At 44.5% G+C, this 19,233-nt stretch overlaps 1 protein-coding gene across 2 annotated transcripts in view; it reads left to right on the top strand.

The window, feature by feature from the left end:
• The window catches only part of LOC110530144 (calsyntenin-2), a 287,793-nt gene that overhangs the window by 197,465 nt on the left and 71,095 nt on the right, over positions 1–19,233 (top strand). For both annotated transcript variants that reach the window (XM_021612991.3, XM_021612992.3), the window contains exons 3-4: positions 12,363–12,558; positions 14,304–14,512. In XM_021612991.3, the coding sequence (XP_021468666.3) occupies positions 12,363–12,558; positions 14,304–14,512 (405 nt within the window). The remainder of the gene's footprint in view (positions 1–12,362; positions 12,559–14,303; positions 14,513–19,233) is intronic.

The raw sequence follows: 19,233 nt of genomic DNA, 5'->3' as shown, positions 1-19,233 counted from the left end.
GGGGATGGGGAGGGAAGGAGGTAGAGGAGATGGGGAAGAGGTAGAGAGGAGATGAGGACGGAAGGAAGTGGAAGGAAGTGGAGAGGAGATGTGGAATGAAGGAGGTAGAGAGGAGATGTGGAATGAAGGAGGTAGAGAGGAGATGGGAAGGGAAGGAGGTAGAGAGAAAGAAAGGGCAGAGGAGGGTGTAGAGAAGAAAAGAGAAAAGAAAGTAAGTAGATGATTAGAGAGGAGGATGCAGAGAGAGGAGAGGAATGTAGAACGCAGAGGGTAGAGAGGGAGGGGGGACGGGAAGGGATGAGATGAGATGAGCGGAGCACCTGGATGCCAACTTTGACAGCTAAATAATTGATGCCCCCTGACCAGAGGTCATCCAGAGAGGGAGGAGGAGAGGCAAACAGGGGGACAGACTCAGGGGAGGCATGCCCGGTAGAGCTATTTATAGCTGCATTAGCTCTCCTTCCCTCTCGCTCTCTCTCTCTCTCCATATACAGTACCAGTCAAAAGTTTGGACACACCTACTCATTCACGAGTTTTCTATATTTGTACTATTTTCTACACTGTAGAATAACAGTGAAGACATCAAAACTATAAAATAAAATATGTAGTAACCAAAAAATAGTTTATAGATTTTAGATTCTTCAAAGTAGCCACCCTTTGCCTTGATGACAGCTTTGCACACTCTTGGCATTCTCTCAACCAGCTTCATGAGGAATGACATTCCAACAGTCTTGAAGGAGTTCCAACATATGCTGAGCACTTGTTGATTGCTTTTCCTTCACTCTGCGGTCCAACTCATCCCAAACCATCTCAATTGTGTTGAGATCGGGTGATTGTGGAGGCCATGTCATTTGATGCAGCACTCCATCACTCTCTTTCTTTGTCAAATAGCCTTTACGCAGCTTGGAGGTGTGTTGAGTCATTGTCGTGTTGAAAAACCAATGATAGTCCCACTAAGTTCAAACCGTATGGGATGGCGTATCGCTGCTGAATGCTTTGGTAGCCATGCTGGTTAAGTGTGCCTTGAATTCTAAATAAATCACTGACAGTGTCACCAGCAAAGCACTCCCACACCATTACACCTCCTCCTCCATGCTTCATGGTGGGAACCACACAAGCGTAGATCATCCATTCACCTACTCTGCGTCTCACAAAGACACGGCGGTTGCAAACAAAAATCTCAAATTTGGACTAATCAGACAAATGACAGATTTCCACCGGTTTAATGTCCATTGTTCATGTTTCTTGACCCAAGCAAGTTTCTTCTTCTTATTAGTATCCTTTAGTAGTGGTTTCTTTGTAGCAATTCGACCATGAAGTCATGATTCACGCAGAATCCTCTGAACAGTTGTGTTGAGATGTGCCTGTTACTTGAATATGTGAAGCATTTATTTGGGCTGCAATCTGAGGTGCAGTTAACTAATGAACTCATCCTCTGCAGCAGAGGTAACTCTGGGTCTTCCTTTCCTGTGGCAGTCCTCATGAGAGCCAGTTTCATCATAGCGCTTGATGGTTTTTGCGACTGCACTTGAAGAAACTTTCTACGCTCTTGAAATGTTCCGTATTGACTGATCTTCATGTCTTAAAGTAATGATGGACTGTCGTTTCTCTTTGCTTATTTGAGCTGTTCTTGCCATAATATGGACTTGGTATTTTACAAAGTGGGCTATCTTCTGTATACCAACCCTACCTTGTCACAACACAACTGATTGGCTCAAACGGATTAAGAAATTCCACAAATGAACTTTTAACAAGGCAGACCTGTTATTGGAAATACATTCCAGGTGACTACCTCATGAAGCTGGTTGAGAGAATGCCAAGAGTGTGCAAATCTGTCATCAAGGCAAAGGGTTTGAAAATTCTCAAATATAAAATATATTTTGATTTGTTTAAAACGTTTTTGGTTACTACATAATTCCATATGTGTTATTTCATAGTTTTGATGTCTTCACTATTATTATATGTGTATAAAATAGTACAAATAAAGAAAAACCCTTGAATGAGTCCAAACCTTTGACTGGTACTATATATATATATATATATATATATATATATATATATACACTGCTCAAAAAAATAAAGGGAACACTTAAACAACACAATGTAACTCCAAGTCAATCACATTTCTGTAAAATCAAACTGTCCACTTAGGAAGCAACAATGATTGACAATACATTTCACATGCTGTTGTGCAAATGGAATAGACAACAGGTGGAAATGATAGGCATTTAGCAAGACACCCCCAATAAAGGAGTGGTTCTGCAAGTGGTGACCAGACCACTTCTCAGTTCCTATGCTTCCTGGCTGATGTTTTGGTCACTTTTGAATGCTGGCGGTGCTTTCACTCTAGTGGTAGCATGAGACGGAGTCTACAACCCACACAAGTGGCCCAGGTAGTGCAGCTCATCCAGGATGGCACATCAATGCGAGATGTGGCAAGAAGGTTTGCTGTGTCTGTCAGCGTAGTGTCCAGAGCATGGAGGCGCTACCAGGAGACAGGCCAGTACATCAGGAGACGTGGAGGAGGCCGTAGGAGGGCAACAACCCAGCAGCAGGACCGCTACCTCCGCCTTTGTGCAAGGAGGAGCAGGAGGAGCACTGCCAGAGCCCTGCAAAATGACCTCCAGAAGGCCACAAATGTGCATGTGTCTGCTCAAACGGTCAGAAACAGACTCCATGAGGGTGATATGAGGGGCCGATGTCCACAGGTGGGGGTTGTGCTTACAGCCCACCGTGCAAGGCGTTTGGCATTTGCCAGAGAACACCCAGATTGGCAAATTCGCCACTGGCGCCCTGTGCTATTCACAGATGAAAACAGGTTCACACTGAGCACGTGACAGACGTGACAGAGTCTGGAGACGCCGTGGAGAACGTTCTGCTGCCTGCACAGCCCTCCATGTGCTCGCCAGAGGTAGCCTGACTGCCATTAGGTACTGATATGAGATCCTCAGACCCCTTGTGAGACCATATGCTGGTGCGGTTGGCCCTGGGTTCCTCCTAATGCAAGACAATGCTCAAACTCAATTGGCTGGAGTGTGTCAGCAGTTCCTACAAGAGGAAGGCATTGTTGCAATGGACTGGCCCGCCCGTTCCCCAGACCTGAATCCAATTGAGCACATCTGGGACATCATGTCTCGCTCCATCCACCAACGCCACGTTGCACCACAGACTGTCCAGGAGTTGTCGGATGCTTTAGTCCAGGTCTGGGAGGAGATCCCTCAGGAGACCATCTTCCACCTCATCAGGAGCATGCCCAGGCATTGTAGGGAGGTCATACAGGCACGTGGAGGCCACACACACTACTGAGCCTCATTTTGACTTGTTTTAAGGACATTACATCAAAGTTGGATCAGCCTGTAGTGTGGTTTCCACTTTAGTTTTGAGTGTGACTCCAAATCCAGACCTCCATGGGTTGATAAATTTGATTTCCATTGATCATTTTTGTGTGATGTTGTTGTCAGCACATTCAACTATGTAAAGAAAAAAGTATTTAATAAGAATATTTCATTCATTCAGATCTAGGATGTGTTATTTTAGTGTTCCCTTTATTTTTTTGAGCAGTGTATATGTCCATATATACAGTGCCTTGCGAAAGTATTCGGCCCCCTTGAACTTTGCGACCTTTTGCCACATTTCAGGCTTCAAACATAAAGATATAAAACTGTATTTTTTTGTGAAGAATCAACAACAAGTGGGACACAATCATGAAGTGGAACAACATTTATTGGATCTTTCAAACTTTTTTAACAAATCAAAAACTGAAAAATTGGGCGTGCAAATTTATTCAGCCCCTTTACTTTCAGTGCAGCAAACTCTCTCCAGAAGTTCAGTGAGGATCTCTGAATGATCCAATGTTGACCTAAATGACTAATGATGATAAATACAATCCACCTGTGTGTAATCAAATCTCCGTATAAATGCACCTGCACTGTGATAGTCTCAGAGGTCCGTTAAAAACACAGAGAGCATCATGAAGAACAAGGAACACACCAGGCAGGTCCGAGATACTGTTGTGAAGAAGTTTAAAGCCGGATTTGGATACAAAAAGATTTCCCAAGCTTTAAACATCCCAAGGAACACTGTGCAAGCGATAATATTGAAATGGAAGGAGTATCAGACCACTGCAAATCTACCAAGACCTGGCCGTCCCTCTAAACTTTCAGCTCATACAAGGAGAAGACTGATCAGAGATGCAGCCAAGAGGCCCATGATCACTCTGGATGAACTGCAGAGATCTACAGCTGAGGTGGGAGACTCTGTCCATAGGACAACAATCAGTCGTATATTGCACAAATCTGGCCTTTATGGAAGAGTGGCAAGAAGAAAGCCATTTATTAAAGATATCCATAAAAAGTGTCATTTAAAGTTTGCCACAAGCCACCTGGGAGACACACCAAACATGTGGAAGAAGGTGCTCTGGTCAGATGAAACCAAAATTGAACTTTTTGGCAACAATGCAAAACGTTATGTTTGGCGTAAAAGCAACACAGCTGAACACACCATCCCCACTGTCAAACATGGTGGTGGCAGCATCATGGTTTGGGCCTGCTTTTCTTCAGCAGGGACAGGGAAGATGGTTCAAATTGATGGGAAGATGGATGGAGCCAAATACAGGACCATTCTGGAAGAAAACCTGATGGAGTCTGCAAAAGACCTGAGACTGGGACAGAGATTTGTCTTCCAACAAGACAATGATCCAAAACATAAAGCAAAATCTACAATGGAATGGTTCAATAATAAACATATCCAGGTGTTAGAATGGCCAAGTCAAAGTCCAGACCTGAATCCAATGGAGAATCTGTGGAAAGAACTGAAAACTGCTGTTCACAAATGCTCTCCATCCAACCTCACTGAGCTCGAGCTGTTTTGCAAGGAGGAATGGGAAAAAATTTCAGTATCTCGATGTGCAAAACTGATCGAGACATACCCCAAGCGACTTACATCTGTAATCGCAGCAAAAGGTGGCGCTACAAAGTATTAACTTAAGGGGGCTGAATAATTTTGCACGCCCAATTTTTCAGTTTTTGATTTGTTAAAAAAGTTTGAAATATCTAATAAATGTCGTTCCACATCATGATTGTGTCCCACTTGTTGTTGATTCTTCACAAAAAAATACAGTTTTATATCTTTATGTTTGAAGCCTGAAATGTGGCAAAAGGTCGCAAAGTTCAAGGGGGCCGAATACTTTCGCAAGGCACTGTATGTATAGATATTATATATTTATTAATTTCTCTCTTAATCCCTCCAACTTTCTTTCCCTCTCTCTCACGCTCCCTGATTTTCCCTCTCTTCATGCTGTAAATCAACGAGCTAGGTACCCAGGGCTCAGGCTCTCTCTCTCTCTTCCCCCCCTCTCTATCCCTCTTTCATTCTTTCTTTCTTTCTTTCTTTCTTTCTTTCTTTCTTTCTTTCTTTCTTTCTTTCTTTCTTTCTTTCTTTCTTTCTTTCTTTCTTTCTTTCTTTCTTTCTTTCTTTCTTTCTTTCTTTCTTTCTTTCTTTCTTTCTTTCTTTCTTTCTTTCTCTATCCCCCCTCTCTCTATCCCGCTCTCTTTCTTTCTTTCTTTCTTTCTCTCTCTCTCTCTCTCTCTCTCTCTCTCTCTCTCTCTCTCTCTCTCTCTTTCACCCTCTCTCTCTCTCTCTCTCTCTCTCTTTCAGCACCTGATTCACACCCACTAACTCCTTCTCTGTGGTCCATTGGGACACTCACAGAGATTGGAACTGGCTCAGGCCCCGGCGAAACTCGGACAAGTCTTAATCATCAAAACAGTTTGTAATTTCCAATAATTTTGTTTTGCTCGGTGTCTTTGTCATTCAAGTGATCCGATAGGCTAAAACAGATTCCAATAAACGGTAAACACACATAATGACCTCTTTTTTTTTATTCCCATTATTTTACACAGTCTTCACACCTGAATTGTTTGGTAAACAAACATGTCAGTTCTTTGTGTTGAAGTATCATACTACTATACCTGATTCCTCCGTTAAAATCATACGTGTCCTACAGTTGCTATCATCCCAAGGCTTTCGATTTGATGTGATTCAATTAACACCCAACATCCATTGACGTGTGTCTCAGTGTGTGTTTGAGTGCGTGTGTGTGTTAGGGTGTGCGTGTGTATTGCTGAGCTGTTTATAAGTGGCACGGGTCACACGGTTGCCTTTGCTATCTCCCAAATGCAATTAGGAGGTCCCCCCTATCTTAATGAAAGAGCCTAATGGGATTCTAATACATTGTCTACCGTGACTGGCAACAGACACTGCCCATGGTCTTCTGGTGAAGCCAATACCTTATGATAGTATGGAGGACTGAAGGGGATCTGCAGGAAGGGTGGGTTGTTATTGTGAGAAAGGAAACGACGAGGAGCCGCTGTAGAAATGTTTTTGTTAGATGAGACATTTTATAAGGTCATAGACTGTTTGAGTCATGGCGTTTCCTTCGGGCTGTGTGTGTGTGTGTGTGTGTGTGTGTGTGTGTGTGTGTGTGTGTGTGTGTGTGTGTGTGTGTGTGTGTGTGCATGTGCTATCCCTTTAATAGGCTGTTGGGGGGTAGCCTATCTTCTAAACCATTCTCCTCCAAAGTCGGGTGTCTTACCTCACATAGCAATGTAATGTACATATATATAGGTTTGACCTGTTTGCTAGCAGCAGTCCGTACTTCATTAGGCCACTCATTATCCAGACACAGAGTGGAAAAAATACAGAACAAATCAACAGAATCAACTAAATTAGACGAAAATGTGGCGAGGCGCAAACTCCTGAACCTCATCATCTTCCTCTTCCTCCTGCCTCCGTGTTAGATCCCAGGTTTGGGAGTGTGTGAGCGCTAGCAGCAGGTCATTAGCGACTAGAAGCGTAATCCAGCAAGTAATTAAAGAAGGGGACGTGGGTTCGTCTGAGAGTGTTAGATGACTAGCTGAGAGGCGAGAGAATGAGCGAAATCAAGACTTTAAGCCTATGGGGTCTGCCAAGAGAGACCCGCATTTTAATCAGCCTCCCAGCCACACCCACCCACTCCACACACACACACACTACACTACACACACAAAGCCATCTTCGCGATGAGACAAAACACACACCACGAGAGCGAATCTAATATGATATTTGATTAAAAGTAGGAGAATTAACATGGTGGATGAAGTAGTCTGTTTCTCAGTAGGAGGGAATTGGACATAGGGATGATTTTGCGAGGTCACTGTTCTAGATAGACACCCTAGGCCGGACCAGATGGGCAAGCTCAGTATTTGCACCAATTATTTCACCAAGACTGCACCAATTACTTTGAAGTATTAAACAGAAAACTTCCAATAAAGTCCAAAGAGGAAGAACAAGACTTGAATTCAAAACGTAAATCAAGACAGCTTCAGAGTTTTGTGTGTCAAAGTCCTATATCAGAATGACAGATGCAAACTTTGCACAGCCTGCTGCAAATGTTGAGTTCTCGTCTTCCGTAGATGGTGACATAGGGGGAGAGATTTTTTTTAAAGAACAATCCAATGCAGCATAACCTGATCTTTGCTAAACACATTTCTGTGGAGTACGACTTGGTTTTAATATTTCAGAGGCTCAATTAGAGGTGAGCTTGGATGCCACCTGGCATTCTAAAAGCAAATGCTCTTTTCTAACTCAGAATGTTCAATATTAAACAAGCTCAATTTGATTGACTTTTCTCGGAATCATTTCTGCTGACTCCCACTCGTCCCTACAGCACTTCTCAAACACCTTGGCACTCTATCAAATCCCCTGACAAATCTTTATATTTTCACATTTACCGTGAAAACAGCCACTTCCCAAAAGATACTGTATATACCGAAGAGTTCAGGCCCAAAACGGTACGATTCAGAGTCAATAGTAGACTACTAGAGCACATCTTTTGGCAGTGCTTTTGAGAGGCAATCTAAGTGGCGTTTAAGAGAGATGCAAAGTGCACTTCTGCTGACACGATAGGAATCTTCTTCCCTGAAATCTCTTCGTCTGTCTGTCATTATCATTTACACATACAGGTAACTGCTAAAATAAGGAAAGGCTTGAGTTAATGAGGGATACAAAGAATATTGAAAGCAGGTGCTTCCACAAAGGTGTAGTTCCTGAGTTAATTAAGCGATTAACATCCCATCATGCTAAGGGTCATGTATAAAAATGCCCATTATTTTGGCTACCATGGCTACAAGAAGAGATCTCAGTGACAATGGAAGAGGGGCCTCAAAGGAGCATAGGGGATATAAAGGTTGTGTGTCTGTCTGTCTCAGTCACAGGTTGACATTTATTTTCATGAGTCTTTCCCTGGAGCGAGAACTGAGCAGTTTCCGCTAGATAGGCCAGCTGCAAAGTCAAAATTGGTTATATCGTATAAATTCATGATAACAAAAATGTGCTTTTTGGTCTTAATTTAAGGTTAGGGGTAGGCATTAGCATTAGCAGTGTGGTTAGGGTTGGTTTTAAAATCCTTCTGTATGACTTTGTGGCTGTGCCAGCTAGTGACCACTCTGCGGAGATGCCTCCAGGGCAAGACTCACAGCAATAAATGCCAACCTGCATCTCAGTCACCAGATTCCAACCCAACTGAACACTTATGGGAGATTCTAGAGTGGCGCATGAGACAGCGTTTTCCACCACCATCAACAAAACACCAAATTATGGAATTTCTTGTGGAAGAATGGTGTCGCATCCAGACACTTGTAGAATCTATGCCAAGGTGCATGGAAGCTGTTCTGGTGGCTCATGGTGGCCCAATGCCCTATTAACAGTGGAATAGTGGCCACTGACGTTTGATTTTGTAAAAAAAAAAAAAAAAAAAAGCCCATGTCATGCTACTTCTCTTGACTTTTCCTGAATGTTTGTATTTTACGCTGCTCATTTGTCCGAATTTTTAAATCACAAACAGAAAAATATAAGAGAGCCATTTTTCCTGTTTTTTCCCCCACACCTATTCCTGACTTAACCCGCCAAACAGTGTGCTGGAGGACGTTGGTACCCAGCCAGGCACTAATACGTCTCTCTCTCTCCTCACTGAATGAGTGACAAATGGAAGAATGGGCGATAATTATGCGCCTTACTTTACAACTGAATTTCAATTAGGCCTAACTTGAATGATAAGGAAGGTGAAGAGGCTGATTACATTTCGAAAGGCAACAGTGAAATGGTGAATTTGTGTCGCTGACTTTTGATCGGCAGCAAAATCATTTGATGCGTCTTGGGGGGGGTTGATACCGTTCTCTTTTACGTTTTTACTTTGTAAACATATTGCATTTACAGGACTGTTTTATTGACTGTAACTCTAGCACTAATCAAATGCATTGTAAGGGAAGTGACAACATGCTATGTGTTGCAGCAGGCCTTAAGGATAACGCTAAACATATCCTTGACTCTATCCAACTTGATGAGCAGGAAACAAACGATGCCAGACAGCCTGCACATCTAAACTACACCTAAACTATACCTAAACTAATTTCACACATAATAAGAGTTAGGCTATAGACAAGATTAAATTGACAATGAATCTGAATTGTGACAAAATTAGGCCTATCAGTTGTCATGTTGTACACCGGAGAGATGGGTACATCTTGTAAATGACAGATCCCAAGGAAAGGAGCGTCACTTTATCAAATCCTCCTTCAGAGTCACATGCAGGTAAAACATGTTGAGTTCTCTATAGTATCAGAATGAGCATATTGTGCAGTGTCTAGGACACTTACCTCTTGAATTTTATGAGTTATTTGACAGAGGAGCAGCTCTATTTCCACATGTCTGTGCTGCCCATGCGTTCAGCACATGACCACTTGGACAGCAGCATTGCTCTGGCTACCAAGAAAAAACTAGTATGATTAATAAACTAAAAATAACAACATGTCATTTATTTATGCAATTCATCCTTTACAGCTGTTCATGCACTGAGGCTTTTGTTTAGGAATACAGAAAATCATTTCACCTGTGACCTGGCTGGTTATGTTATTATTATTATATTTTTGGTTTCTACTTTGTCAAAAGAAGCTGTAACTGGACTTTATGAATTACTATAACTCTATTACTAATCGAATCTACAAATAAAGTTGATCAATTGGATTACACCGTAATGTTTTTATTGTAAGGGAAACGAAAATAGGCTATTAGTCCTACGTTTTGCTAAGACTATGTAGAATTATACAAAACATATCCTTGACTCTATCTGAACAAATAACTTTGTTCATTTATTGATATATTTTCACAAATATTTCTTCATGCAACGAATTATTTTATAACAGTTTATGCACTATTTATCAAGCGTTGGTGTTTGCTGCACCTTGTAGGTTGATATCTGATGCGTATACTAAAGGGGACAACCAGCAACGTTCTCTAGCTGGTATTTATAGGCTGAAAGGCCATGCGGTTCTCGTGTTAAAACACTTTACTACTAAATGGAAATGTTTGCATTTTATTCCCAGTATTCTGTATGTTTGTGTATTTTATATGTGGTGTATGATTGTGTTTGTTATTTTCATATTTCCTATTGGCTTCGCCTCCCTTTTCCTCCCTCGCCATCTAACAGAATATTTGGAAGGCGCTGGATGCTCAGAGCCACGCTGTGCTTATCATTGCCCTCGCACGCCACCCGCTGTGTTTGGATTATTATTTTCTCCCTCCGCGCACCTTGCCGCTCCGCGCCCATTGTGGTGGTCGTTTAATTTCGATAAGGCATTGTGGGGCCTAATATAGAGGGGAAATGTAAACTACAAGCCCAGGCAGCAGCGAGGACGGATGGACCGCGAAGGGTAAATTGTTATTTCACCATTCCGAATGGAGTTGTGATGATTTGAGCGGGTGGAATGGGTTCTAAAAATATATATATATTTAAACGGAGACAAAGAGCGAGGGATGAAAAATGCAGGGGAGTTGAGGCGGAGAGACAGAGAGAAAGTTTGGTTTATCCGAGTTTGGCAGTGGCGCTTGTGCATACGAGGCCTTGGCAGGTTTTGTTCCTGACGCCCTGCTAAGGTTGAAGTAATATCGGCTGTCACAGGGTCGGGGGTGCGAGTGTGTTCCCTAAGGCTATTTCCCCAAATCCCTGAAAAGAACAGAAATACAGAGTTGGTTCCAGAATCGGAAACGTCAATAAAAAAGCCAAAGTGAAAAAGGATGTATATTATTGAGTTGGTGTAGTCAGCGGGATATATGTAGTTATTTTCTTCTTGAATATACACCCAGGCCCATATTTAATTTATGTCAGCGAGAGATGCTGACAAAGATCATTGTGTTCAGAACTGTGACTCTGTGTAGCATCACTTCTAAAAAAGTTGAGGATATTGGAGGGGGATTTGTGAACCTACCAAGATGTTTGGATGTCTTACAAGATCCCCAAGTGTAATTTCAATGGATGTGGTTGACTTTTTTTATTTTACCTTTATTTAACTAGGCAAGTCAGCTAAGAACAAATTCTTATTTTCAATGACGGCCTAGGAACAGTGGGTTAAACTGCCTGTTCAGGGGCAGAACGACAGATTTGTACCATGTCAGCTCGGGGGTTTGAACTTGCAACCTTCCGGTTACTAGTCCGCTAGGCTACCCCGCCGCCCCACTACCCCACCCCGCCGCCCCACTACCCTACCCCGCCGCCCCACTACCCTACCCCACCCCACTACCGTACCCCACCCCATTCACCAAGAAAGTGTTTCCCAGCATTACTCTATAAAAAGACTCACACAATTCTTGCAATGGCAGGAAACCAGTTATCCATCCCACTTCTGACACCAGTGTAGTGAAGGTGGGCGATAGTCACTAGCACTAAGGGCCTCTGGCTTGAACCAGAGACCCTTACAAGGCAAAGACACTACACTGTGTCATTAGGAAGGCCGTGCTTACATTCGGGAGGACTGAGCAATCTGACTCATTCAACAAGGTAAAGAGAAAAAAAGCTAATTGTGTCATCATTTCCAGCAGACAATTAAACATACTTCAATTTAATTTGATTGTCATACCACTTGTGCTATTAAAAACCGAGATAGCAAACCAGCGTCTCTCTCCTATTGGACCATTAGACTTAAAAACGTAATTTTTCTGAAAGGTGGCCTGGAGAGAGGAATATTGCAAAATCAAGCAAACACAAATTGCATTTCTTCCTCCCTGTCTGGCCTGGCACAACATGATGCCACTGAGGTTGATTACAACCCGCAGAAAGCTCTTTCAGTCTCTTAGCAGCTCAACTGTATTCTGCCACCATCTCTAAAAACACATACATGTCCTCGATAACAGTGTTCAGAGTGGCGGCACGCCGAGACACATTTCCAGCTCTGAAAAATGAGGTGACAAACCATGTCCATTATCTCTCTATTAATTCTCTCTCTCCCCCTCACTTCCTCCCCACCTTCTCCTCCTCCTCATTTTCCTTGCAGGGGAGATCTGTGCGTTTATGATCCACGGGCAGGAGGCCCCGTTCGAGGCGGTGGTCCTCAACAAGACGTCAGGGGAGGGGGTCCTGAGGGCCAAGGGCCTGGTGGACTGTGAGACCCAAAAGGAGTACACCTTCATCATCCAGGCCTACGACTGTGGGGCCGGGGCCAACGGGGTCAGCTGGAAGAAGTCACACAAGTAAGGAAGGAGTGTGTGTCAGGGAGGGGGGTTGGTCTGTGTGATGGGGGGTTGGTGTGTGTGTCGGAGGGAATGGGTGTGTGTGTGTGTGTGTGTGTGTGTCTGGCTGTATCTTTTTTTTGTGTGAGATCGATTTTTGTACAAATGTTGCGTTATACAAGCAAACTGGTTTGTGTCAAGAACTGCAACGCAGCTGGGTTTTTCACACTCAACAGTTTCCCGTGTGTATCAAGAATGGTCCACCACCCGAAGGACATCCAGACAACTTGACACAACTGTGGGAAGCATTGGAGACAACATGGGCCAGAGTCCCGGTGGAACGCTTTCGACAACTTGTAGAGTCCATGCCCCGACAAATTGAGGCTGTTCTGAGGGCAAAAGGGTGGGGTGGGGGTGCAACTCTACATACCAAGCGTCCAGTATGTGAGTCTTTAGTTATCCTCAGTACTGTAATCACAGACAGTGGCTGAGCACATCCGCCGTGCAATAGCAGCCTTCTGTAGTCCTCGTAACAGCTGAGACCTGCTCAATGTTTAGCTCTGGGGCCCGAAGGCTCCTTATGAGTCAGACAGTCTCACATAAGGCCTTATATAGCCCTGCTCTGATGAAGTGCTACTGAAGGCTGTGCTCTAGTGCACTGACTAAGGCTGATATTGTCGCACAGAGAGAGAGAGAGAGAGAGAGAGAGAGAGATGAGAGGGTGATTTCACAGGATGGTCATCTTTGATTAATGTCTCCCAAGTGAAATAGGGCACCTGTCAAAACCAGTGTGTGCGCATCTGTTTTATTTTCATCCAGATCAAAGTGTATTTGTCACGTGCGCCGAATACAACAGGTGTAGACTTCACCGTGAAATGCTTACTTTACGAGCCCTTTCCCAACAATGCAGAGTTAAAAAGTAAGAAATAGTACCACAATAAATAACACTAACGAGGCTACATACAAGGAGTACCCTTTAACAAGCCAATGTGCAGTTGAGGTCATATGTACATGGAGGTAAGGGTAAAAGTGACTAGGCAATCAGGATAGATAATAAACAAGAGTAGCAGTAACGTATGTGGAGAGTGTGAAAGCTGTGTGTGTGTGCGTGTGCGTGCGCCTGTGTGCCTCAGCTAAGCAGCATCACTGCAGGACATTCTAAGTAGGTGTCATTAAGTTAATGCCTTTCATTTGGAAGGCATGTTGCAACATCACTTCTTGTCACAAGGTCATTGTCAGCAGAATTATAGGTAGAGTTTGAGAAACTGGATTTAAAAAAAAAATAATAGTGAGATATTTCAAATATGACTTACTGTATGTTCAGCCCTGTGGTTGTTTAAACAAAGTACAAAGGAAGAGGCCCCGAACCAACCTAGATTTGGTGAGGATATCTCTCAATGGCTACGGTGCGAAAACATTGCATCACTACCTTCATTTTTTTACAGCACAACTATCAGTAAAAAACAGTGAAGGATTTTACTTTTACGTATTGTATGCCCCCTTGCTCTGGTGTTTCTCTTTCTCATGTTCCCTGAGCTGGTAATGAGTTTGTGTTGTTGTTTATGTTTGTCATTTGAGTATTTTGTTATCATTATTACCTATTGTTGGAAGAAAGAGCATCAAAGGTCTCTCTCATTACCTTCCCTCACACCTTTCGCTCTCTCTCTCTCTCGCTCACTCACTCGCTCACTCACTCACTCACTCACTCACTCACTCACTCACTCACTCACTCACTCACTCCCCCCTCCCTCTCTCCCTCTATCCAGGGCGGTGGTTCACATCCAGGTGGATGACGTGAATGAGTTCTCTCCTGTGTTCCGGGAGGCCGTATACCATGCTGCGGTAACGGAGGGGAAGATCTACGACAGCATCCTGCAGGTGGAGGCCTGGGACCAGGACTGTTCCCCGCAGTACAGCCAGATCTGCAACTACGACATCGTCACCTCCGACACTCCCTTCGCCATTGACCGCAATGGTCAGTGAACTCTAACCTCATCCCCTGACCTCAGAACCTGCAGGTCAAATGACACAAGCATAGGCTACTCTGACTGACCTTGCATTAGGTCAAACTTTTGCACTTTGCCTCTCTCTACACATTTTTTATCTCCGAGCTCAGAAAACGGCCCTGTAAATTCCTTCAACTTGGTTACACAAACTGTTCCTCAGGCCATCAAATTGGTTCGGCATAATTTGAATACAGTCATTACCAGAAGTTCGTATCTACATCGACTTACAGTCCATTCACAGTCAGTACACGTGGCCCATGCGGGAATTGAACCCGCAAATTTGATTTGCTGTTGCCAGAATCTTCTCCAACCAACTGAACTTGGTTAATTATATTCATAGCACATCTCTCACACCATTTGTCAGCGTGCTGTATTCATGGACTCTCCAAGTGCTTCCCCATTCATCTTCTGATCACAGTGCAGTGTTATACAGAGTGATGTGAAACTGGATCCAGCTTTATGTGATCAGCGGGAACACAAGGACGAGTGGAGCCCGCGGATCAGACGGGCAAAATGACATCAGACGCTCCACAGCCTGCCATCTCTGCTAGCCTCTCTCCTCCCTCTTCCCTCTCTCTCTTTGTCTCTCTCTCACTCTTTTTGTGTTTCTATCTCGCTTCCTCACTTTCTCTCTCCTTCCCTGCTTCCCTTCCTTTTCCCCCTCTGTTTTTTGTCTTCTCTCTCTCTCTCTCATTTTCTTCTTCCCTGTCTGGTAACTCTGATGTCCTCTGGCACGGCTCAGGCCCCTCTGTGACTTTTATGGGTTACTGTCCGCCATTCCAGCTTTGCGGCTGCCAGTCGCCTCGCCTCCTATAGCCCTCCCACTGTCTGCAGTGCGACTGGCGCTCGTGGTGCTCAATTAGAACTGAGCGGAGTGATGCATGGGGGCCGCCAGAGTGTGTTTTGTACCGAGGGGGCTTCTGGCTCCATCATTAACCGTGGATCAGAGGCCTGAGTGAGTTATTAAATAAAACAGGCCCGCCAGCCCTCTGCAACTCAGGGAGAAAGGGAGTAAGATGGAGGGAGTGAGGAAAGGAGAGAGACAGAAAGAAATAGAGTGAGGGAGAGAGGAAGCGAGAGAGGATGTGTGAGAGAGAAGGTGAGAGGCCAGAAGAAAGAATCAACAGAGAAAAGAAGAGAGACAGGGAAGTAGAATGAGTAAGAAGGAGAAACAGCCAAACAGTAGAGAAAGAAAGATAGCGGTACTGTAGTTCCAGCTCTTTCAGAATTTTGTCTGAATATTTATTCTCTCCCTCATCGATCCTGAACAACCCATTATATTCTGTACTGGAGAGAAAGTCAATCTTATCTACTTTAGACATACAAATGATGGTGAACTTGAGAATCGGGTCCTAGAGAGCTGTAGTGTATGCTAGTTTTCATGGTTGCGGATGTATACTGTAGTCATACTGTAAATTCCCCAGCAGTCAAAAGACACACGTATTGACAGGTTCCCTATTTCACTCAAATATTACACATGGGGACAGTAACGGGTGCAACACAATCTCACATTCAATTTGTGCAAAATGTACAAGTATTTGCATTTTTGTGTTTTTGTGTGGCTTAATTCTTGTGAAAATACACACATTTTTGTGTGACTTAATTCGTATGAAAAGACAACAATTTTTGTACAACTTTGGGGGGGAAAACTTCGTAACAATCTTTTGAAAGTTATTGGAGCAGTGCATTGTGGGTAATGGTGTTCAACACTGCCTTTTTTTGTGTCCCACATTTATTTATATAAAAAAATAACCCGATATTGTTAATCAACCAGGTTGTCACCGAAATACTTACAATAGTAGCCTTACGCTTTTTCTTTTTATTAATGCTAATGCTGTTTTCTATGCTTTTTTTCCCGCTTCATACTTTGGGATGCTGGTGCTATGTCAGATTTTATGAGGGTAGCCAGACTGGAGTAAAACGCTGCAGTTGTCTGATATTTTTTTTGCGGTATCGATTAAGGTATTTGATTGAGGAATAGGGATACATTTTCATGATGCGAAATTAATTCATCAATAAATGTGGGGAAACAGAAGACCTGCAAAAAAAACTGAGGGGTAGCTCAGGACTGAGGGGTAGCTCAGGACTGAGGGGTAGCTCAGGACTGAGGGGTAGCTCTGGACTGAGGGGTAGCTCAGGACTGAGGGGTAGCTCAGGACTGAGGGGTAGCTCAGGACTGAGGGGTAGCTCTGGACTGAGGGATAGCTCTGGACTGAGGGATAGCTCTGGACTGAGGGATAGCTCTGGACTGAGGGATAGCTCTGGACTGAGAGGTAGCTCTGGACTGAGGGGTAGCTCTGGACTGAGGGGTAGCTCTGGACTGAGGGGTAGCTCTGGACTGAGGGGTAGCTCTGGACTGAGGGGTAGCTCTGGCTGGTTGACGGCTCTGGCAGCTCCTGGCTGACTGACGGCTCTGGCAGATCCTGGCTGAATGGCGGCTCTGGCGGATCCTGGCTGACTGGCGGCTCTGGCGGATCCTGGCTGACTGGCGGATCCTGGCTGACTGGCGGCTCTGGCGGCTCTGGCGGATCCTGGCTGACTGGCGGCTCTGGCGGATCCTGGCTGACTGGCGGATCCTGGCTGACTGGCGGCTCTGGCGGATCCTGGCTGACTGGCGGCTCTGGCGGATCCTGGCTGACTGGCGGCTCTGGCGGATCCTGGCTGACTGGCGGCTCCTGGCAGACTGCCGGCTCTGGCGGCTCCTTGCAGACTGGCGGCTAAGGACAGATGGGAGACTCTAGCAGCTCTGGACAGACGGGAGACTCTAGCAACTCTGGACAGACGGGAGACTCTAGCAGCTCTGGACAGACGGGAGACTCTAGCAGCTCTGGACAGGCGGGAGACTCTAGCAGCTCTGGACAGGCGGGAGACTCTAGCAGCTCTGGACAGGCGGGGGGGGAACACTCCTTGTGTCCCCCACCCCCCAATCATTTTTTGGGGCTGACTCTCGGGCTTCCATCCGCGCCGCCGTGCTGCCTCCTCATACCAGCGCCTCTCCGCCTTCGCCGCCTCCAGCTCTGCCTTAGGGCGGCGATATTCCCCTGGATGTGCCCAGGGTCTTCTCCCATCTAGGATTTCCTCCCAAGTCCATTTCTCTAAATATTGCTGCCTCTCCTGCTGCTGCTGCTGCCTCTCCTGCTGCTGCCTGTTACCAATCCTCTGCTATTGTCTAATTTACACAATTTAACTTACCAGTGTGGACCCAATACAAACACATTCTACACATTTACAAACTACCTGTTTAAAGAGTTATTATAACCATGGTGTTATTTTGTTACTAAAGCTTATACATCTAATAACCTGACAATGATCCACATCATATGTGTAGACCAATCATGTGTGTTATGTAGCAAAACACAACTATCATTTTTTTAGGTTGCAAACCAGTGATATGAATCACTGTTGATCCGTCCTGTATCACGTTTCAGGAGAAGACCCAGATGCAGACAGTGTCGAAGTAACAAAAGTTTATTACTAGAACAGGGGGCAGGCAAAATGACAGGTCAAGGGCAGGCAAAGGTCAGTAATCCAGATCAGAGTCCATAAGGTACAGAACGGCAGGCAGTCTCAGGGTCAGGGCAGGCAGAGGTCAATAATCCAGGGTGGTGTGACAAGGTACAGAACGGCAGGCAGGCTCAGGGTCAGGGCAGACAGAATGGTCAAAACCGGGAAAACTAGAAAACAGGAACTAGAAAAGACAGGAGCATGGGGAAAAACGCTGGTAGGCTTGACTAACAAAACAAACTGGTAACAGAGAACACAGGTATAAATACACTGGGAAGATGAGCGACACCTGGAGGGGAGTGGAGAAAAGCACAAAGACAGGTGAAACAGATCAGGGTGTGACATCCTGTTCCGATCTAATGAGATGGATATAGGATTTCCTACGGCCTAGAATCGAAGCCTTTCCCAGGACAAAGCTAGGCCCCTCTTGGTTCTCATTGGCGAAGACTGAACCCAAGTTAGGGGTTATATGTCAGACTCTCCTACTCTCCACTTTGCCCAACATGTTATACTCCAGATGTTGTAAATAAACCCTTTTTAAGGTGCTATAACTTGTATTATTATTATTAACATCATTATTATAGGGATGTGAAACCCATAATCGAATGGCTTCAGACTGAGAATTTTTCACTGCCAGCGGAAAAGAGGTATTCGGAGTAGACTTTATCATCCTACGCTTCCGAATATATTACTCGCTAATGTTCAATAAAGTAGACAAGCTCAGGGTGAGGATCTCCTTCCATAGAGCCATCAAGGATTGTAACATACTCTGTTTCACGGAATCATGGCTCTCTCCGGATATACTGTCCCTGTCCATACAGCCAGCTTGGTTCTCAGTAATTCGCGCAGACAGGAATAAATACCTCTCCGGGAGGAAGGGTGGTGGTATGTTTCATGATTAACCACTCATGGTGTGATTGTGATAACGTACAGACACTCAAGTCCTTTTGTTCACCCGACCTAGAATACCTCATAATCAAATGCTGACCGTATTACCTCCCAAGAGAATTCTCTTCGGTTATAGTCACAGCCGTGTATATTCCCCCTCAAGCCGATACCACGATGGCCCTTAAGGAACTACACTACTCAGGAAACCACATATCTTGAGGCCACATTTATTGCAGCTGGGGATTTTAACAAAGCAAATTTTATGAAAATGCTACCGAAGTTCTGCCAACACATTGAC

The sequence above is a fragment of the Oncorhynchus mykiss genome, chromosome 8, assembly GCF_057628025.1.
Source record: "Oncorhynchus mykiss isolate SJ-2025 chromosome 8, ASM5762802v1, whole genome shotgun sequence".
NCBI lineage: Eukaryota > Metazoa > Chordata > Actinopteri > Salmoniformes > Salmonidae > Oncorhynchus > Oncorhynchus mykiss.
Note: the sequence above shows the minus strand (reverse complement) of the source record. Positions and strands in the feature narration are given on the sequence as shown.